Source organism: Petaurus breviceps, unplaced genomic scaffold (assembly GCF_028583685.1).
Source record: "Petaurus breviceps papuanus isolate PSGF00001 unplaced genomic scaffold, PetGlider_PUasm1.0 38, whole genome shotgun sequence".
Lineage (NCBI taxonomy): Eukaryota > Metazoa > Chordata > Mammalia > Diprotodontia > Petauridae > Petaurus > Petaurus breviceps.
Window position 1 is genome coordinate 104,812,865 of NW_027186304.1, and position 23,725 is coordinate 104,836,589.

The following is a 23,725-nucleotide window of genomic DNA, read 5'->3' on the forward strand; positions in this document are numbered from 1 at the left end:
TATATAATATATAATATTATATTAAAATATAAATTACTATAAACAGGAAAATGATAAATGCTGGAGAGGATGTGGAAAAATCAGAACACTAATGCATTGTTGGTAGAGTTGTGAACTGATCCAACCATTGTGGAGAGCAATCTGGAACTATTTTGAGATGTACCCCATACAAATAAAATCACAGACTTAGTACCTTATCATATCATTGTAACTTCTCATATAGCAAAAAAAAAATCTTAAAACAACCTATTTCTTTCTGGAGGCCAAATTAACTTGTTAAAGATTACCATTCTTTTCTAACATTATAAATGTCAACAAACTAATTTATTGAATTAGTCAGTTGGTAAATACTAAATGTCTAACCCATCCAAGCAAAAAGAGACAAACCCCTTTACTCACTCTGCCCTAGTATAAAACAATTCTATCAGTCTTCTAGATTTTAAATGCAGGCAAATTTTGATTATCTGTCCAAATGGAGGAGATCGATAATTATAGCTTGTAGAATTCTAGAGTTGGGACGGACTTTCTTCCCCTTTGGAACCTTGCCCATTGGATTAAGCCCAAACAAGCAGTCCTGCAACCTTTTGGAACACAAGGAATCCAAGAATCATTTGTATTTCTAAACATTATTTGTACTTGGCTTTAGGATGAAATTCTGTGTTTACATAAATAATTTCACTTAGGTTCTAGGAATTCACAATGCTTCCAACAAAAATGGTTAGAGCCATTACAATACACTAAGTCAGGAGGAGCTGGAAATTTTCTCCCTCTAATATCCTTCCCAAAGAATTTTTACAATCAGTGTTTCTGATAAAGGCCTCATTTCTAAAATATACAAATAATTGAGAGAAATCTATAAGAATACAAGTCATTCCCCAGTTGATAAATGGTCAAAGGACATGAACAGGCAATTCTCAAAGGATGAAATTAAAGATATCTATGAGCACATGAAAAAATGCTCTAAATCACTACTGATCAGAGAAATGCAAATCAAAACAACTCTGAAGTACCACATCTCAACAGTCAGATTGGCTAAGATGACAAAACAGGAAAATGATAAATGCTGGAGAGGATGTGGAAAAATCAGAACACTAATGCATTGTTGGTAGAGTTGTGAACTGATCCAACCATTGTGGAGAGCAATCTGGAACTATGCCCAAAGGGCTATAAATAAGTGCATAGCCTTTGTTTGACCCAGCAATACCACTTTGAGGGTTGTATCCCAAAGAGATAATAGAAGTGGGAGGAAGACCCGTATGTACAAAAATATTTATACAGGCTCTTTTTGTGGTAGCAAAGAATTGGAAATCAAGGGGATACCCATCAAGTGGGGAATGGCTGAACAAGTTGTGGTATATGAATGTAATGGAATACTATTGTGCTATAAGAAATGAGAAGCAGATGGACTTCATATTTACCTGGAGAGGTTTATACAAATTGATGCTGAGTGAGAAGAGTAGAACTAGGAGAAATTTGTACACAATCACAGACACAATATATGTGTGACGACTAACCTTGATAGACTGGACTCTTCTCAACAATGCAAGGTTATAAGACAACTCCAAAAGACTCATGATGGAGATATCCACATCCAGAGAAAGAGATGCCGAGTCTGAATGCAGATTGAAGTAAACTACCTGCTCTCTCTCTTTTTCTTGTTTTGCTTGGTTTCCTCTTTCCCATTGTTCATTCCATTGGTCATAATCCTTCTTTACAACCTGACTAATGTTTAATGTGAAGGTATTTGTAGATCCTATATTTGAGAGCATGCCGCCATGGGGGGGTAGGGGGAGGAGAAAATTTGAAACTCAAGGGATTGTGTAACTGAATGATGTAAACTAAAAGTAAATAAACACATTAATTAAAAAAAAAAGATCCTTCCCAACCCTTAAGATTCTATTGTCTATAAATTATTGGTCCCTTTCATCAGCTTCCTCCACCTTCCTAAGTTAGATAAATTATTCTCAGCTTCTGACCACAGGCTGGACAGTGCCCCCTACTGGATGCTAGGGAGTAGGTACTCATTTATAATAGTTTATTCTTATGATATTAATTTTGTAAAAGCACAAAGGAGCTGTATATGGGATGGGATTGGGGAGGGCTATTCTGAACCTGAAATCTGGCTGGGTCGTACTTTCCCTTTGGATTAAAAAAGAAAATAAAATCTTGCATTTCCTGGTATCAGGGCTGAGTGTGGAGAAGAAACTTCTTTCCTTCCAGCATTTCAAAGGATTGAGGAATTAAGAAAGGAGCAGGTTAAACAGAAGAGGTGATAATGTCGCCCCAGCAGTGTCTTCTGTCCAGCTTCTCTGGTGAAAGGACCAAGTGTGAACGACTGAAGATGATGGACACGTGAAAAAAGTTAGGAAGCGATCGTATAAAGACTCACATTTCATCAAGCTATGGAAAAGCAATATTTTGGGTCAAACATCATTTAATATTAAGCTGGCAACCTCTCACCAATTCCTATTCTCGTTCTGCTTACATTAGTAGTATACATCTTTGTGGTATACAGTGGTGTCAGGTATAAATCTGTCTTTCCCAAATGACTGATTTCTAATTTCTTGTTTATTTTTTAGCATCAATATGAAGAACAAACAGGGGTCAAGAAGGAAAACACTACCTCTTTTTTTCCTCTTTTATTTTATGGCGCCTTCCATTAAGTATCTCAAAGTACTTTCCTAACATTCTTCTCTCATCCTCATGATAATTCTGTGTAAGGGTGGCTATGTGGTGCAGTGAATAGAGCACCGGCCCTGGAGTCAGGAAGACCTGAGTTCAAATCCAGCCTCAGACACTTAACACAAAAAACTAGCTGTGTGACCTTGTGCAAGTTACTTAACCCCAATTGCCCTGCCTTCTCCCCTCCAAAAAACAAAAAAGAAAAGAAAAGAAAGAAAGGAAGGAAGGAAGAAGGAAAGAAAGAAAGAAAGAAAGAAAAATAAAATAGAGGCAGAGAGTTATGGTTCACACTAACTGGATGAAAGGGACAGCAAAAACAACCCAGATCAGTCAGCTCAGAGCTCTGGGGTCATGACATCCTAGAGAGTTAGAGCTTTAAGGTGGCTTAAAGAGATCATTTAACCCATCTTCATTATTTCATGACCTCTGAAGGTCTTTCCAAAAAGACACTCAGGGTCCATAATTCATGGTGACTTGGATTTTTTCTTGCCATTTAATTGCTAAAAAATAAAATGAAACAAAAAACCTTCTAGACCAAGAGTGTGAAATAGCATTGAACAATTCAACTACATTTTAGAATGCCTATATGTTAGTTTCATAGAGAGATAGGAAAACTTGGCTTAGAGTGAGAAAGAACAGAACATTTCAGAGGAAAAGTTTTCTCTTATATCCTGCTTGAAAAAATGGGAAAAACTGAAAAAAATTCATATGGAGAAATTTTTTATTCTTAATTTTTCCAGTGTTTTCCTAAATCTTCTTTTTAATATTTCTGTTCCCAAAGAATTTACCACAGACAAAACACACAAGATCATAGATCCAGAGCTTTAATGGACCTCAGAAAACATTTACCAATGCCCTACATTTTGTAGATGAGGAAACTGAGACCATAAAGTTTAAGTAGCTTGCCAGGCTCACACAGGTGGGAAGTATTCAGAGGTGGAATCTGGAACATAGGCCGTCTGATTTCACAGAAAATGATTTTTCTACTGGACCACTCTGCCTTCCATGACTGACCTCTCAAAAGACTATTTCCAAAACATGAAGATGCCTTGTCTATATAAAAAGGAGAGAATTAAAGTAGAAAGAAGACACCACTTAGAATTGTTGAGAAATGGTCAATAAAAAGTAAAAATATCCAGAGTAACTGACACAGAAAGCGTATAAATGCACATCCCGAAGAAGGCCATGTGGTCACCAATCAAAGAATCAAAGAGACACAACAGTAAAAATGATAGATCAGACAACAAAAGGGAAATACAGGCAGCTGAGGACGGGGATAAATGTGAATGAATGAGCGGTATATGCCGATGGCATTAACCATCACAAGAACTGTCAATTCAATTGGTACAGTTACCGTTACCAGAAATACAAAAACTAGAGTTTTCAAAACTAACCACATCTGTGAAGGGTAAGGCAGGAAGAGTGCCATAGATTTTAAAACGAAAGGGAAAAGATGAAAAGAGCACAGAGGGTACAGATTAGTCATGAGCTAAACAGCAAACTATCAAATTATAGCAGGATTTATGGGTGATGACCCATAATTTTGAACCTACTTGTGAACTGTCATCTGTTCAGTGCTCCAGCATTTTCCAAAGATGAAAACTGGCCCATTTGTAGATTTGAATTTGACATCCCTGGTTTATGCTTATTATATTATATGTGTGGGTGTGTGCATGACTGAGGATAAACAGGGAGAATGATTAGAATTGCTGAACCTTGGAGACGAATGAGACTTTACAAGTCATCTGGTATGAACCCTTCACTCTACGGATGAAGCAAATGAGACCCAGAGAAGGAAAATTCCTCTCTGAGGTTATATGGCTAGTTAGTAGCAGACCTGAGGCTAGGTCCCTAGTCTCCTGACTCTGGGACCGGGACTGGCGCTTTTTGAAGTTCTGACACCGCTTGGAGAAGAGACAGAGGCAATGTTAAGTTCCCATCATTGCCACGCTTTCAGGGAACGGGATTTGGGTCTCCCTTCCTCCTGCACGGGTTGAGAGGCTGTGCTCTGGTTGGTGGTCTCTTTATCAGGGCCATGTTGGGTTTCCTCTTGAATCCTTGGCCCTGATCTTCGTGTATGTTCTCTTAAGAAGTTCTGCCCTTTGTCCTCAGAAGGGTTCCCCAGGGAGCTCTCATCACATTTCTCTTTGAAATTGAGATCATTCCCTGCAAAAGTGTCACAGCGGTTCAGGTTCTCCTCTTGCACTGGGCTGCCAATGTTGTCCCCTGAAGTTCCTGGGATGGTGGGGCCCTCCTGGGAGTTTTGACTAACGTAGACTACAATGATATCTCCCTTGAAATTCATTACTTGCCCACTTGAAATAAATGTGGAGTTACTGTTTCCAGTCACATTTCCTAGGATGGAGAGGGGAAAAAAAAAAACAGGCATAGACATGATTAATATTTTCTCAGTGAGAATCCTGTCTTGTGAGGGGAATATTTCCAAGCTGAATCCTGTGGCAGTGGCTTGCCATTCCTCTGGCAGGCTGCAGAGGCAATCTCATGATGGATGCTTACTATCAAGCCCCTTAATTAACGCCCAATATTTCCTATCTAAGAACTGAATTTGTCATCTTAATGGGACTGGCTGAAGGGAGGCAGCAAAGAAATATGTCTCTTTGCCAGTGAGGTCTTGAAAGCCAGAGGCAAACTTAGGGGATATAAGTTCTTTCCTCTAACCACCTCTGGGAATGGAAAATGCTCCAAGTGAATAAATCCATGAGATACCAGGGAGGGTCCCCACATGATTACTTATTTTTGACCCAAAAGAAAACAGTCAGATGATCAGTGCAGTCACAGGGGCATAGAGAAGACTCACAAGCCATGAAAGAAGAAAGGGTGATCATCATTCAATAGCTGTGCTCTGATGCTTAACAAGTAATCCCTTGCGAGATAATTGTTCCATTCCACAAGCATTTATTAAGCGCTTACTATGTTTCAGACACCTGGCCAGGTACTGGGCTAGAAAGACAAAAACAAAAGTTTGCCCTCCAGGAGCTTACATTCCGTTGTTATACAACCTCTCTGAGGCCACAAACTTTTATTTTTGTCTTTCTAGCCTAGAACCTGGCATGATCCCTCACACATAGCAGGCATTAAGGGTCTGTGGGGTTGGACTGGGAAGGATTTTTTTAAAAAGAAGAAAGAAGGGAATAAAACAAACAAAAAAAGGTTGTAGCACTGGGGGAAAGAGAGTTGTTATTTCTTTTCCCTTACATCTTATATGTTCAGACCTTTTTGTGACTGAGTATGACCCTGTCATGTCATGTCCAGGGAGGGATCATGGTATGAGATGCTAAAATGAAGGGTTGCAAAGAGTCTGGATGCACAGGGGCCAGCAAGATGGCTCAGTATCCAGCAGAAATTAATTAATATGTTTTCATGACAGTTACAGAAGATTCTAGAGAGAAGGGGGTCAACTGAGAAGGCATCTATGAATGATGTTCTAAAATGTTTTACTTTGGAACATTTGAATTGATCCAAATTAGTGTATACAAAGTAAGTGAAAAGACTGAATTGAAAAGCCCCTTCCTACTCTAAGACTTACTAGCACTGATTTCCGTACAGGTATATCTTTAAAAATACAGCAAATGAAAGGTAAATAACACTTGTAAGACATTTGGATCTTGTCCCCATCTCCTTCTCTCCCTTCCCATGGCCACTCTCCTCTGTTAGGTCCTAATCCTCTCCTGCCTGATTTTTGCAGTAGCACTAATTGGTCTCCCAGTCTCCATTTTTATCCCTTTCCAATCTGTCATCCACATAGATGCCAAATTGATATTCCTAAGGCAAGGTCTTACTAAGTTCTTTCCCTGCTCAAAAAGCTTCAGTGATTCATTATATATGTATATACACACACACATTGACTGCCACAATTAGAAGCTAAGTTCCTTGAGGACAGTGACTATTTAATTTGTCAACTTTGGAACTCTAATACTAGCACAGTGTTTGGTATATTATAAGCACTTAATAGGTGTTTATGGATTGATTGACTATCTTATAGTCATGGGGATGGAACACCAGTTCTTCCTCTTGGTATTTAAAGCCCTTCACACTCTGGCTCTGATGTATCCGGCTGGATCCATTTCATATTACTCTCCCTCATACAGTCTCCAGTCCAGATCCTCTGTATGTATTACTAGCTATTCCCCAAGCTCAGCCTGCCCTCCCTGCCCCTTTGTAAAGTCTGTGCCTCACGCACGGAGTGCCCTCCTTGTTGCCTCTGCCTTTTACAATCCTGAGCTCCCTTCCGAGTTCAGCTCCAGTGCTACCCCATGCCCTTGACTTCACATCCTGCCAGCCACTAGCACTCCCACACCTGAAATTATTTCACATTTATTTATTTGCATGATGGTGTTTTCACCCAGTAAAATCAAAGCTCTTTCTTTGTCTCTGCATCCCCAACCTCTAACATAGTAGTTAGCAAACAGTAAGTACTTAATAAATATGAATTGAATTATTATTATCTTGTAGTACAAAGTCTAGAAATAGAGCATTGTTTTAAGTCTCCTGTGAAGCTTTGTATCAAAGGAAGAATGATATAAGGCCATATTTGATTTTCATTGATGTGGAAATTTGGAATTTAAAATGGGGGACAGGGTCTTTATAGAGACCTGATGTTTTTGGTTTTTTTTGGAGGGGGGAGGGCAGGGCAACTGGGGTTAAGTGACTTGCCCAAGGTCACATGGCTAGTAAGTGTTAAGTGTCTGAGGCCAGATTTGAATTCAGGTCCTCCTGACTCCAGAGCTGGTGCTCTATTCACTGCGCCACCTAGCCACCAGAGACCTAACGTTTTAAATGAACAGATTTAAAATGAACTGGAGATAATTTAGAACTACCTGCAAGTGCATGAATTTTTTTTCAATTTAGAGCGATATCACAGACAAGCCAAGGAACTGGGAATGTTACCTTGTAGAAGAAAAGTCTTTGAGGGGATAAGAACATCTGAAAGGTAAGTCAAGTGGAAAAGGGATTTTAATAGACAATACATAGAAAAAGGCTTCCTTGCAATGTCAAGAGTTATCTCTAAAGATCTTTAAATTGGGGACACTAGATAGGTTGTTTATTGGAAATGCTGGAAGCAGGATTCCTGACTTGGGTAGGGGTTGTATTAAATTACTTCAGATTCCCCTAAACTCTGCTAATCTATGATTCTAAAATCAACAAAGTCCATTTTCCACTAGAAGTGGGCTATAGATTATTTCTCATAAGAAAAGTAATAACTTCTCTGAGCCTCAGTTAGAGGCCCAGTCTAGCCTCTCTAGAAAATGAGAGAGTTAGATAACCTTTGAAGTCCCTTCTGCTTTTAAATCTATGATTCTATGACCTATGAAAGCCTTAGTTTTGTTTATTCAATATATGGCAAAGCTTATACCCTTTTCAAAAAATGTTTCCTGTCCAACTAACTTGCTGGATTGTGTAAAGTATGTGAAATAACTCATCAGAGCTATGGAAAATAGTACTACTATCATCTTGTCATATTGACTTTACTTTAGGTGCTCAAAATACACACACACACACACACACACTATTTAGGGTACCTTAAGGTTCTATCATGAACTTTTTTTTAAGAGAATCTCACTTCCTATTTAACATACAAATTCATATGACTTTCCTCTTTATAGAAATCTTAAATACACTTTGGTTAATTAGGAAGAACTCGTGTGTGTGTGTATGTGTGTGTACGTGTGTGTATTATGGCAAAGATGATCCCATTCCTAGTCATATTACTACACTGATGAACTAGCACTATGCCAGACTGTAACAAATGAAACACTTGAGTGTAGGAAACAGGATGGCAAAGAAAAAGTGGCAGTAGGTGTACAAAACAATTTTTTACATACTCTGAAATAATATGTAGATACTACATGCATTTGGGTATATAGAAGCCTTGGCATCCATCAACAAAATTTATAGCATATCATTTTTTTCATCAAAAAGATAACAACAAACTTCAATTTTTGTCAGACAAGTTAGCTATCATATATGAGAGTTAGTTAACAGAATAGAGTACATGAACATGGGCGAATCTTTCAATGGCCTGAAGCAAAGGCACTGACTGAAGTGAGAGGAGAAATATATGTGCTGGGATGGCAAGGATGGGGGAATACAAAGACTAGGGAAGGCGTTTTCACCAAACTGGTTGCCTCTACACGCCATCATTTAGTCTCCTTTCTGCCATCCAGTCCAGGGGAGCAGGGCAGGGAGGAGTAGGCTCACTGAATCCTATGGCTAACCATTCTCTGGCTAACATACTTGTAGCTAAGACTGCCACTCCTGTGCCCAGAAAGCTAAAGAATGAGATGAAGAGCCAAGGAGAAAGGAGAGCGTAATGCAGAGGTGTCTGTTCTTTCCATACAGTTTAGCTCATGTCACAACATGAAGCAGAGAAGCTAAGAAACAGACTGTCAACTAGTAGGCAACAGTTGATAATTATAGGTGACCATATTAGAGGAGAAAATGAGGCAAATAAGTTTAACAGTCTTTATTGGAGTCATATAAGAAACCCTTACTGATATCCAGGACCATACCTTTTCTATGCTTTGCAAGTCCTTGTAACGGCTTTTCATTGGAAGGGATTTTAGAGTTCACCTAGTTCAAGGAAAGGCAGAGTAGAGATTTGAACCCCTGGGTTTGGTTATTACCTCCAGTTCAGTGTTGGTTATGCTATGCTATGATCTATCTGGTAGTGTTACTCAGGCACCACGCACACTTGTTCTTCCACTAACATCTGACTCTGATGCCTCAGTGGGTTATGGAAATGACCTTCTGAGTTATAGAGGAATTAGAAAATTCCAGCTTTTGCAAGACCTATTGAGCTGGAGAATCCAGTTTGTTGGATGAGGACGTGTGTGTGACATCTGAGGTCAGGGTTACTTTAGTTGGGAAGGGTTTATCACCAGAAGATTAGCCACCAGGTGATGATTTTCTCCTCCAAATACAGCAGCTCACAAATCCTATTTACCAAGTGATAGAGGGGCTGCAGTCCGGATAGGTAGAATGACTATTCACCCCAATGGAAGCATGGAACCTAGGAGTAAAGTCTACACACTTGACATGGAAAATTCCCCTTCACTTACAGAAAGCCATATTTCAGGACAAGTGATTTAGTGACCTTATGTAGACACCAGGGTCATTGAATAACTAATTACTCACTAGATGGCACTGTGTGAATTCTCCCAAATTTTACTTTAAGGAAATCACCAAAATGGATTGTTGTCAATATTAACAATGACTATACTTTGAGGTCTGATTTCATAACAATTTTCAGGGCATACATCATTCTATGTCCATTTTTCCTGTAAATTTTTCTTTTTGTTTTATTTTCCAAGAGCAAATGATTCATAGTCTTTCAAAGAATTATAATTTCATGGTTATACAATATATTATTATTTATCACTATTTCCTTCATTAAATTCTTACTCTAATGTTTGATTTTGGCATGAAAGGGGGATATTGGTTCCTGAAGGCAATGCCAGGAAAGTATCAGCTCTGGTGGATATTACCAAGCTGAAAAGCCTTGGAGTACAAGCCCAGGGATACATCCCTTCCTGTCCAAGTATCAGTCTGGCTAAGTTCAGTTAAGTTAGTCACCAAATAACCACAAGTTAATGAATGTACTAGTTACAGAAACTCTTGAAGACCACCTTCTAAGTTATAAAAGGGTTGCACTCTGCCTTGGTGGGAAGTTCCTTAAATTCTGTAATATGATCATTATCCAGTATTGAAACAGGAATCCTTCATTTGAGAGCTAAATGAAAGAAACGGGAGAAAATTAGAATAACTTTAACAGCAGGAGCTATTTAAAGAATTCTTTCCAAAAGAGATGGCTGCCCTAAAAGAAACACTCTTGTCTGATAAAAATGTCTAAAAATAATTGCCAGAAAAACATTTACTCTAGGTCCCCACTGACTGGTCAGGAGTCCAAATGTAGGCCACCTCACTGAAAGTCCTGAAATTGGCTTTTAGGAAATCCGATGAGATCAAGCTCTATTATTGTTCCCCTCTCCTCTTAACTCTCACCCCTTTCATCACATTTTATAGAACATGAATTATAACAATTAAAGAAAGTAGTCATGCGAAAATGGTGTTTTGCACAGCCAGAAAAAAACTGGGTCTATTCATGTAGAAGTAATTGTGGAAAGAGCTGTACTGCCTCAAAAATCCATCTGGTCTGTCCTTTCTCCTCGTCAGGCAAAAATTAATTTAGCCAACGTGTCAGCTTCCTCATCCACAGTATTTATCCATAGATGTTTTGTGCTGTCAAGCACTAGGAGACTGCAGAAAGGACGTTGTAAAACTTTTGAAAATTAAACACGCTGCTGTTTTATTTGGTTACTTCCCGCCTTTTTTTCTTTTATCTTGGTTTGGAAGCTCACCACCAGAAATGCAATCGTTCATTCAGCAATTAAGCACCTGCTGTATACAAGGCTAACAGGTGTGGGGAACACAAAGACAAAACGAAAAACTGGGCCCTGTCTTCTAAGTACTTACTGGATTAGGAGAGGGAAAAGCTGAATAAACCAGGAATGCAATCCTTTGCTAGAGAAATAGGGGTACCTAGTAAGAAAGCAAAGTAAGAAATGCTGGGGAGTGGAACATATCCCAGGGAGGTCAAAGACAGAAGGAACGTTTCACATACACTAAACTATTCATTATAATCTTTTGTGGGAGCAAAGGACTCGAAACAGTAGATGCCCATGGATTGGACGTGGTTAATTGTGGCACCATAAGGAACAATGAGCGTAAATAATTCAGGGAAGCATGGGAAAGCTTATCAGAGCGGACGCAGAGTGACAACATTAGACAATGACTACAACAAGGTAAATGGGAAGAACGACAGGTACCATAAGCGAGCACAGTGTCATTATCGTAACCAAGAAGCTTGACCCTGGCGAAGAGCTAAGAACACGTGCCACCCGACCTTTTTGACCAGAAGTGGGGTCTATGTGTATGGGTAGAGGAGGGGTTAGGGTCAGGAGCACATACTCGGTCTCAGTGGGTTGACATGTTTGGTTTTGTTGACCTTGTCTTTTTCCGTTCTCTTTTTAATGTCTTTGTTATAAGGGATGAGGGCAGCTATGTGGTGCAGTGGATGGAGTACCAGGCCTGTAGTCAGGAAGATTCATCTTTGTGAATTCAAATCTGACCTCACATACTTCTTAGCTGTGTGACTTTAAGTCCCCTAACCCTGTTTACCTCAGTTTTCTCATCTATAAAATGAGCTGGAGAAGGAAATGACAAACCACTTCAATATCTTTGCCAAGAAAATCCCAAAAGGGGTCATGAAAAGTAGGATGTGACTGAAAAACAACTAAACAACAACAATGTTGGATAATGGAACAGAGTATTTGGAAAAGATGATGCAAAAATAAAAGGTATCAGTAAAAAAAATTTTTAAATCGACTGTATTTTTAAAAAGATCATGGGTGGGGCGGCTAGGTGAATAGAGCACTGGCCCTAGAGTCAGGAGGACCTGAGTTCAAATCCAGCCTCAGAAACGTAACACTTACTAGCCATGTGACCTTGGGCAAGTCACTTAACCCCAATTGCCCTGCCTTCCCCCATCCAAAAAAGCAAAAAAAAAAATATCATGGGTAATGGAAAAGGTGGTACAGTAATGAAGAAGAATAAATACTATGATTTTCCAATTAGGGTCTACAAACTTGAAGTGATAACCTAGCTCTTTTCTCCCTTTCCAGTCTTATATGTACTCCTCTTTACATAGTCTAGAATCCAGTTACAAGGACCTCCCTGCAGTTCCTTGAACAAAGCATTTCATCTTCTTCTCTGGGCCTTTCCACTGATTGTCTTCTACCCCTGGAATGTTCTGCTCCCTCATCTAAATCTCTTGGTTTCTCTGGCTTCCTTTGGTATTCAGCTCAAGTCTCTCCATCTGCAGGAGGCTTCTCCTGGTACCTGTGTCTGTTAATGCCTTCTCCTCTCAGAAAAATCTCCATCTATTTCGTACATAGTATTTATTTACTAGTCATTTTTTACTTTAACTTTTTTTTTTTTTTGCCATTTTGGAGGGCAATTGGGGTTAAGTAACTTGCCCAAGGTTACACGGCTAGTTTTTTTGTGTGCGTGTTAAGTATCTGAGGCTGGAACCGAACTCAGGTCTTCCTGACCCCAGGGCTGGTACTTTACTCCCCGCGCCACCTAGCCACCCCATATTTTTACTATTTTTATCTTATTTATTTATTATTACTATAATTTACATCTTGTCGCCATTAGATTTTATACACTTTGAGGGCAAGAACAGCTTTTGCCTTTATTTGTATTCCTAGCATTTAGCTCAGTACCTGGCATTTACTAAATGCTTAATAAATGTTTGTTGACTGATTGAATGAACAGTGATTCCAAGTTAGCATAGCTTCATTAAGAATGGGTCAAGGGCAGCTAGGTGGTGCAGCAGATAGAACACCTGGTCTGGAATCAAGAAGACTGATTTTTGTGAGATCAAATCTGGCCTCAGGGTAACCCTGGGCAGGTCACTTAACCCTGTTTGCCTCAGTTTCCTCATCTGTAAAATGAGCTAGAGAAGGAAATGGCAAACCACTCTAGTATCTTTGCCCAGAAAACCCCAAATGGGGTCATGAGGCATAAAAAACCAACTGAACAACAAGACATTCATGTGAATGCTGTGTTTTAGCTAGAACTTTAGCAAAGAATTTGACAGGGTCTCATGTTATTCTTGGGAAAAGGATAGACAAGTATGGGCTAGTCATAAATGACTTGTTTTCAATTTAAAAATATTAAAAAACCTGTTTTTAGCTCAAAGGCCATACAAAAAGAGGTGAGGGACTGGATGTGGTCATCAGGCTGTAGTCTGCTGACCCTTGGGTAAGATGATAGTCAAGTTATATGAATTTGGAATTGGCTCAATGGTCGGACCCAAAGAGTTGTCATTAATGCCAAGTTGGAAGGCTGGTGATAAGTAGATGATGAAACCTGAGATGTTTAGAGAAGACTTGATGGGTATTTGATGGGCTATCACACGAGAGAGGGTTAGATTTGTTCTGCTCAGCCCCTGTTGTTGTCATGTCCAACTCTTTGTGACCCCATTTAGGGTTTTCCTTGGCAAAGATTTTGGAGTGGTTTGCCATTTCCTTCTCCAGTTCATTTTACAGATGAGGAACTAAGACAAACAGGGTTAAGTGACTTGCCCAAGGTCACACAGCTGGTAAGTGTCTGAGGCCAGATTTGAACTCAGGAAGATGAGTTCCTGGCTCCAGGTCCAGTGCTCTATCCACTGCACCACCTGGCTGCTGGCTCAGCCCCCTATGGCAATGCTAAGAGCAATAGAAGGTCACAGAAAAGATTTACGCTTATGTAAAGATAAACTTGTTAAATATTAGAGTTGCCTCAAAGTGGAAAACGCTGCCAGAGGAAGTACTAGGTTTCTCCTTATGAGAGAGGTCTTCAATCACAGGTTGGATGACCACTTGTGGGCAATGTTACAGATTAGGTGTTCATTTAGATACAGGTTTGACTAGGTTGGCCCGGTCTTCCAACTCTAAGATTCTATGATTCTGAGAAAGCTGATTTTGTTTTTAAACTCAGAATTTCAAAGCAAATTCCACTTTCCCCTCACCTAGCATTTTTTATTCCACAAATCTCAACTCATTATAACTTCATTGCAAACCTCCCCTTGCCCATTTCACAGAGTGTAATATTGATTTGCTTCAGGTAATGCTATTAGTCACTAGTAAAAGCAGGAATTAAGTTCAGATCTCTTGGCTCCATTGATCTATTACTTAATGGGAAGGAGTTTTTGCTAATCTTTCCTAACAGAAAGAATATTAGAACTTAGGAGGAAAAAAAGTAACCTTGCTAAAAAAAACAAAGACCTGAAGTTTTTAACAAGAGAAATTTTCTAAAAATATGTAAAAGTAGGTTTTTTGCTACATTTTATAAAATAATTGAGAAAAACTTCCCTCAGTTTGGGAATTGATACTTTAAGGATAGATTTTAGGAAGGCAGAATGATGTAGTGAATAGAGAGAGCTTTGGACTAGGAGGGAGGAATGCCTGGGTTCAAATGCTGCCTCACACATAGACTTACTAAAACTCTGTGACAATGGCTAAGTTCACAATCTCTGTGGGCCTTTTTCTTCATCTGTATAATGAGAAGGCTAATGGCTAGATTTCCTTCTTTCCTTCCTCCCTTCCTTCCTTCCTTTCTTTTTTTTACTAAACCTTTAACCCAGTTTACTCTGAAGCTCATAGATTGAACCACAATAGGTCCCTGACCAAGCTCCACTTAATGGCTAGATTTTGGGCCCTCCTGGCTCGAGTGAATATCAATGGTAACTTTCTCTTTGGAACAGCAACCTTGAGGGTCTTCCCCTCCCAACTTGATTTCTTTTTTTCTAATTAAAGGGATCATCTCTTGACTCACTTCTTAAAGAGGCCTATTCACTGAATGGGCATTATTACCTCACTCTAAGTGAGCACCTGAAAAAGCCTTAGCCTAAAAGGGCCAGGGTCTCCCATTGCATCCTTGGCTATCTCCAGTGTCCTGATGAATATCTGGTCACTGGACTCAGATGGCTCTGGAGGAGAAAGTGAGGCTGGTGACCTTGCACAGCCCTCCCTCACTTAAATCAAAGTCAACTTTGAGTCATGTCATCATTTCCCTGAAGCCATGGTCCTCTTCGAAAATGAAGGGCAAACACGATGATTTAATGAGATGTAAGAATGGCAAACATAACAACATACATAGAAACCATCATGTCCCTGTGGGTATCAGATTCTTGGATCTCAGTTAAACTGAAATTGATAAGATTATACTTCAGCGAAACTATGTAATTTCAACATAAACTACAAATGATTTTATACTTACTTATCTGTGTGCTTGCATCCCCAAAGAATGTAAGCTTCTTGGGGGCAGGGGACTGTTTTTCATTTGCCTTGGCATTTCCAGTGCCTTGAATGTCATATTCAATAATACTTGTTGAATGGAATTGAATTGAACACAAAGCTTTGGTTAACAGGTTAGGTTGGTCTGCCTTTGTTGAGACAATCAAACAGTATTATTATTATTCAAAAACATTTCCTGTGTTTTGGATACTATTGACATCAAGGAGCTTCAAAATTGTCTTATTTTTTTTGCCCTGAATGAATTTGAAGTGTAAATAAATAAACAAATAATAAGGAATTAAGAAGCAGTAAATGAAGTTCCTACATGTTTTCCTTTCCCTTTCACCTAGAAACACCTAGGTGGTAAGTTGAGTCTTGGAGTCAGAAAGGCCCAAGTTCAAATCTAGCCTCAGACACTTACTAGATATGTGACTCTGGGCAAATCACTTAACCTCTTTCTACCTCAGTTTCTTCAACTATAAAACAGGGATAGCCCCTATTTCCCAGGGTTGTTTGGAGTATCAAATAAGATAATATTTGTAAAGTGTTTTGACTAGCATACAGTAGGAGTTTAATAAATGCTTGTTTCTTTCCTTTTTCTTATTTTTTCCTCTTCCTACAACCACACCCAATGCTTTCCTAAGAATCTATAATAAAGTGGACCTTTGTAAAACAGAAATAAAATTTTCCACAGGAATAATGTTGCAATTGTGATTGGTGTACCTGGTCAAAAAGTCCAACTCAAATAAATCACAGATATAGCCAACAATAAGTAAAAAGAAAAAAGTAAAAAAAAGTTATAAGACTGTAATCACTCAAAGTAGTAAAATTATGATACAAGTCTTATAAAATGGGCATATGTACAAAATATATAAAGAGACCCTGGACATGAGAAAAAAATTAAAGACATTTTATTGCATAATAAATTTGACCTAAAATATGGATTATAAAAGCAATACCACATAAAATTATATGATGGACAATAAACATTTAAGTACAGTTTTGTTTATATTCTTAGGATCTAGAAGAAACTGTAGAAGATAATTTGGATGATTTGAGTTATTTGGCTTTTTTTAAAATACTAACCCTGGAAATCTAAGGTTAGTTCTTTCCCCTCCCCACCACTGCTCCTTTCCAAATTTCCCTGCTGAGAGTTAAGAAATTAAAAATCATTCTGTTGACTTTAGGGCTATGCTCAGAGTATGCAAAGGTACTCATATTTAGAGATATTCATAAGTACTGAGTATAGATCCTCAATATATTAATATATCAATAAGCTCTTATTAAACACCTATGTGCCAGATATTATAGTGGGCTCCTGGGGTACAAATACAAATGCAAGAGAATTCTTGACCTCATGTGGCTTATATTTTAGTGAGGGAATACAACATGGTAACAGATAAGTAAATGTAGGCTATACAGTTAAGTGGATTGAAGACATGATGACAAATGGAGAATTAGGAAAGGGTGTTATTAATTTGATATCCATTACACTGAAAAGCATTAAAAAAATAACATCTGTTATCAAGCTTTTATCTTTCCCCTTCTTTTATGCCTGTGCTTTGCTTAAAACAAACAAGTAAAAGACCTTTCAAACATACCTCCACCCCAATGCAGTGAAAATGGGCCCTCAGGAAATCCCCACGCTAGCTGATTCTTCTTTGTCATCCCCACTCCCCAAAGGGTAGTAAGGCAACTCTCAGAGCCCATCACAATTCATTTGAATGTCATAAAAACAAATACCAGCCAATTAGCAACAATATTTCAAAGTAGTTCCAGAATTGAACAGTCTTAATACACTATACTATACTATCATAGATTTGAAGTTGTAAAGTTTCCAAAATTCAACCTTCCTCCCTCAGTTTACGGATGAAGAAACTCAGACCTATCAGACTTAAGTGACTTGCCCAGTCGCTAGAGTTATAAAATGCTAGAGCTGGGATTTAAAGCCAGATCATTTGATCCCAAATCCATTATGTACCAGATCATTTGATCCCAAATCCATTATGTACCAAACAGACTCTAAGAGGTAGGGGGAAGGGTACTAACTTCTGGCTGAAAAGGAAATGAACAGATAAAGGGAGGAGGAAATGAAGTAGGGAGTTTCATTAGGAAGAATCCTGAGGTAATGTAATTTATGCAAATATCGCTGTATTTCCACAGGTAGGCCAAGTGGATGAAAACCACAAAGTATGAGTTTAGGGGCAGAGGGAAGACCTGGGTGTCTCTTCCACTCCCATATTCTGCCTGCTTAAATTCCACCAGCAGAGATTCATCTTGAAAAGCACATGTCATACTTGTTAAAACTGTAAATAGCCTTCCATTTAAAGCTTTTATCAATTGTTTAGATGACAGTATGAAAGAAGGCTCTGAGAAGGGCTTTTGATTGATGAGTAGAACAAAGGACCAGAAGGGTACCAGATGCCTGAGGGCACCAGTAGGGATGTCACAGAAAGAGGAGCTTGGGAGCAATGAACTCTGCTTGCATCATGATTTTGCCTCAGGCTACCAGGAACACAAAAGTATACACAGGAATATATGTGTATATATGAGCACAGAAATGATTGTGAAAGTAAAGGGAGGGTTGGTGAAGAACTATCAGGTACCACTTTCAGTACCTTCAGATCAGTACAAGTTTAATTTCTCCCTTCTTCCCTAAAGTATATGTGACCCTGAAAAAGAGTATAGTCCTTTTATGTAAAGAAATGGACAGGACCTAAGGTCACTTACCAGATGCAAGAGGTGAATCACTGGAGGTACCACCTGACCCAGAACTGCCTCTTTTTGTGTTAGGGAACTTTACTTCAGTCTCATCAAAGGACAAGTCTTCACCCTCAGCATCACTTGCCAGGATATTCTGACTTTCTGGAGGAAGGTCTGAGCCACAGGTGCACTGTGGGAAAGATCCATTCTCTAAGGATGCTATGATGTGGTCAGCTTTCTTCTCAGAAGCTTCAGTGCACTTCCTGAGAGGCTCCTTGCAGCCTCCAAAGCCATTTGTTAAATCCAGGTTGGCTGCCCAATGATTCCTGTAACTGCTCTCCACCTCCTTTGCAAGGTTACTGTCATTGTAGTGGAAAGATTTCTGCAAGTACAATTCAGAGGAAATATGAATGGAGTCAGTTCTACATGAGGATTTAGTGCAATAGGAGCTCTCTGAATCCATTGTGCTCTCAGTACCAGTGAAACACTGGCTTAAGCTGTCATTCTCCCCAACCTCCAACGGCTCTGAGAAAGGAGAAGCTGGCTTGCTTCCAGACCGAGTCAATAACAATAAACAATCAGAACCATGGGGAGCTCGGTCCACATATTCATCTTCTGTGGGAATCTGCCTAAACTTATCTTCCTCAGTCTCATTGACCAAGGACATCATGGCAGGTTCTTCCACTTTACACGGATCTGCTTCCCCACATACAACAAGTCCCTGTGGATAACATGAATCTTCAGGTAACATCTTGTCTTCTGGAGTCAGTAATAAAACATCTTCACAAGTCTGATGAGCACTAGATGTTGTCATGTGTGTATGGATGAAATTATCACCAGATGATTCCTGCCAATTTAAACCCAGAAGGTAAAAAAAATATTATCCAAAGTCTTTAGAACACTAATATCTTCTGAACAAACATCAGAAATTAAACTTATAGCAATTTTGTCAGCCTCTATATACACATATACAGAGGGCACCTATGAATGCATGGCATTGTACTACTACAGGAATTTACTTTAAAAATGTATTTAATTCAATACAGAAAACATAAAATCTCTGACATCAGGGAGTTTATAATTTAAAAGGAATAGGTCAGAGAACACCCACAGTACAAACTGCCTATAACTTAACTAGATAAGTAGTAAAGGGTGAATAGATTTTTTCAAAAAAGTAATGGGCCTTGAGTCATTCTCTGTTGAGTAACACTGGAACTCTTCAGGATTTGAGGTCCGAATCATCAGGTAATTATCAAATTAACAATCAGGTAATTATCAAAAAATCAGGTAATTATCAAATTATCAGGTAATATTCCTTTAAACAGTGGGATTCACATTTTGGTCAAGGTTTTTTTTTTCATTTTAATTTAAAGTTTTGAGTTCCAAATTCTATCCTTCCCTCAAGACAGTACATAATCAGATATAGTTTATACATGTGCAATTATGCAAAACATTCCATATTAGTCATTTTGTATAAGAAATCTCAAATAAAAGAATGAATGAAAGAAAGTGAAAAAATGGCACGCTTCAGTCTGTATTCAAACAATGCCAGTTTTTTTTTTCCTCTGGAGATAGATAGTATGCTTCATCATTAGTCCTTTGGGATTGTCTTGGATCATTGTATTGCTGAGAATAAGTCATTCACAGTTATTTATAGAACAATGTTGCTGTTACTGTGTACAATGTTCTCTCGGTTCTGTTCATTTCACTAAGTATCTGTTCATGTAAGTCTTTCCAGGTTTTTCTGAAATTATCCTGCCTTCTTATAACACAATAATATTCTGTTACAATCATATACCTTAGATTGTTTAGCCATTTCCCAATCAATGGGCATCCCTTCGATGTCCAGTTCTTAGGCACCACAAAAAGAGCTGCTATAAATATTTTTGTACAAATAGGTCCTTTTCCTTTTTTGGATGTCTTTGGGATATAGACCTAGCAGTGGTATTGCTGGATGAAAGGGCATGCAGAATTTTATAGCCTTTTTGTCACAGTTCCAAATTGCTCAACAGAATGGTTGAATCAGTTCCAAACTCCACCAAAAGTGCATTAGTGTACCAATTTTCCCATATCTCCTCCAAATATTAGACAATCTTATAGGTGTGAGGTGGTATCTCAGGGTTGTTTTAATTTGCATTTCTCTAAATAATAGTGATTTAAGCATTTTTTCATCTGACTACAGATAACTTTGATTTCTTTGTCTGAAAACTGCCTGTTCATATCTTTTGACCATTTATCAATTAGGGAATGATTTTTATTTTTATAAATTTGATTCAGTTCTCTATATATTTAAGAAATAAGACCTTTATCAGAGATACTTATTGCAAAAATCCCTCCCCCCCCCAGTTTTATTCTTTCCTTATAATTTTGGTTGCATTAGTTTTGTTTATGCAAAAACATTTAAATTTTATATAATCAAAAGTATTTATTTTACATTTGCAATGCTCTCTATGGTCTCTCTGATCCTACATTCTTCCCTTATCCATAAATCTGACAGATAAACTATTCCATGTTCTCTTCATTTGCTTATGCTATCACACTTTAGGTGTAAATAATGTGCCCATTTTGACCTAATCTTGGTATATGATGTGAGATGTTGGTTGATACCTAGTTTCTGCCATACTGTTTTCCAATTTTTCCAGAAGTTTTTGTCAAAAAATGAGTTTTTGCTCCAAAAACCTGGGTCTCTGCTTTTGTCATATACTAGATTACTATGATCATTTACTATAATGTAATTTGTACCTAATGTATTTCACTGATCCACCATTCTATTTCTTAACCAATACCCTACTGTTTTGATAATTACCGCTTTATAATACAGTTTGAAATCTGGTATGGCTAGACCACCTTCTTTCACATTTTTTTTTCATTGATTCCTTTGATCAAGCTTTAATGGCTTGAAATTGCACTAAAACTTTTGGGACACTACCAAGTCAAACAGATTCAAACATTTTCCCATAAAGGTAAAAAAAAAAATTAAGTCATAGTTACAATGTCACCAGAAATATGCTATCTTCCTGTGTGAAAAGTAGCATGATGTAGTGGATAGAATGTTAGACTTTGAACCAGGAAGGCATAGGTTCAAATAACCCTTCCAACTCTTATCAGTCATGTGAAAATGGGTAAGTCACTTAATGTCTCTGAGTCACAGATTCCTCATTTATAAAGTGAATATTATAATAATGCCTACAGTTTTTGTTGTGAGGTTCAGGTAAAGTAGTGCTGCTAAGTGCTGGGCATACAAATAAGGCAAAGGACAATCCCAGACCTTGCCTTCAAGGAGCTTACATTCTAATAGAGGAAGACAAGACACAAAAGGAAGCTGTAAAGGGGGTGGGGGCAGAGATGAGAAGGTACCAAACATAATGGAGGAGTCCAAAGGAATGGAGCTGGGTTGGAAATGATGAGATGGCTGGTTTGGGCACCCTCCTTAAATGGAGGCTCTAGAATGGACTCTCTATCCTCCTATCAGAGGGAGGGGAAGAGGAAAAGGAGCTGAGAGTTCTAATGTGATATAGACATCATCCATTATTATATGGACATTAATATTGTATGGATGTTATCAGAAACTAAGCACCATTCAACTATGCCCTTTTCCTTTTGGTTCACAATTTTTTTAAAAAAATGAGGTAGATTAACAAGGTGAAGCCAAAATCAAAATAACTCAAAGCCAAAAATCTTTAGAAAGAAACTTTTTTATATTCTAAGGCTATAACAAAAGTACAGAATTAGATAATAATTCACATGATAAAATACACATATGCACTAATAACAATGTGGATTTATATACAGAGCACTTTATTCATAATAATTCATGGAGGTAACAGTATTCTCAATTTATAAATGAGGAAATGGAGGCTTGGAGAGGTTAAGTCAATTGCCCATGGTCCCAGCACTGGGAAGGGCTGGAGCCAAGAAGTAAATCTAAGCCTCTTGACTTCCAATCTTTCTCCTTCTTTCTATGAGTACCAAGCTTAGGAAAAAAAATTCTCATTTTGCAAAAAATATTCATCATGTTTAATTAAGAATAGGAAACATTTCATTGTGAGAAAGAGCCATCTGTTCATAATGATGATGATTTTATAATTTCAGATGCAATTGAAATCTTTTTTCCCTAATTCTTTTGGTACATAGTGCATTACAGAGTACAAAAAAAGCCTTGATTCTTTGGAAAGTGTGTGTGTGTGTGTGTGTGTGTATTAATGTTTATGTCACAGATAAAGAACACAGATGGTTAGAACTTAAGACAAACAGTATTTAGAGAGATTTGACGTCACATGTGCTGTACCAAGTATCTTCTTTATTTATAGATTTTTCAGACATATTAAACAATATGAATTTGGGAAGCTGGGACAGAAATTTTGTATTTCAAAAGATGGCACCTCCATGCAGCCAACATTTTTCTTCAGTACCTTGACTCCCTTTACTCCCCCCAGAAGATTACTCAATCTCAAGACCTCATCATGCTTCATTCTGAAGTCATCATAAGTTTAAGCAAATGAATGAGGTAGAATCAGGTCTGTGGAGATATATGGAAATGTTCTTAATTTATCAGATTCCAAAAGGCTCTTTTTTTTCCTTTTTCTTTTTGGAGGGGGGAAGGTAGGGCAATGGAGGTTAAGTGACTTGCCCGAGGTCACACGGCTAGTTTTGTGTGGGGGGGGGGGGCTGTATGTGTGTGTGTTTTAAGTGTCTGAGTCTGGATTTGAACTCAGGTCTTCCTGACTCCAGGGCCAGTGCTACCTAGCCACCCCAAGGCTCTTTCTTAATTAAAATAAAAATTTAGTCATTTGTGTTCCTTCCCACTCAAAAAAAAAAAAGAGTGACTCCAGTGGAAGACTATGGAAGAAAATGTCATGCTTTGCTTTTGGCAAAACAATTATTAGAACTATGATAATGACATTTAGCACATGAAGGCTTATCAAATGCTTTATAGACATGACCTCATTTGATCCTCATAACAAAATCAGTGAGATAAGTAGTGAAGGCACTATTATTCCCATTTTGGAGATGAGGAAACTAAAGCTCTTGAGAGATGAAGTAACTTGCACACAGTCATACATCTGGTTAGTGTTTGAATTAGGATCTTAACTCCAGCCTCTCCTGACTCCAAGACTGCTACCTAGTGAAACTGGGTTCAAAAAGTACAAAATGAATATGCAAACACACTTGGCTTTACCTTATTTCGTCTCAGGATACTGCATGTGTCATTTATCCAGAGCCACAGATGAGCTGGAATAATAAACAAAAGGAAAAATACTGGTGACAACACTGAGATCACCAAAACAGACCATAAATAGTAAAAAAGAGGGTCCAGGACACAATCTTTAGGGATGTCTGCAATTGGGGGGTGGGTGGGGACATGGATGATGGTTTAAGAAAGGAGAGTGAGAAGAATCAATGAGACAAGTAGGAGAAGGGGCAGAGGGGGAGGGAGGGAGAGAGAGAGAGAGAGAGAGAGAGAGAGAGAGAGAGAG

General features: G+C 38.4%; 1 protein-coding gene across 1 annotated transcript in view; it reads right to left on the bottom strand.

Moving 5' to 3' along the window:
• Nucleotides 1–1,745: 1,745 nt before the first annotated feature.
• TNFRSF11A (TNF receptor superfamily member 11a) overlaps nt 1,746–23,725 on the bottom strand; it is a 125,712-nt gene continuing 103,732 nt past the window's right edge. The window contains exons 8-10 of the mRNA XM_069100246.1: nt 23,428–23,480; nt 18,276–19,095; nt 1,746–5,037 (exon numbers count right to left, since the gene is read on the bottom strand). Of these exons, the coding sequence (XP_068956347.1) occupies nt 4,622–5,037; nt 18,276–19,095; nt 23,428–23,480 (1,289 nt within the window). The 3' untranslated portion in view covers nt 1,746–4,621. The remainder of the gene's footprint in view (nt 5,038–18,275; nt 19,096–23,427; nt 23,481–23,725) is intronic.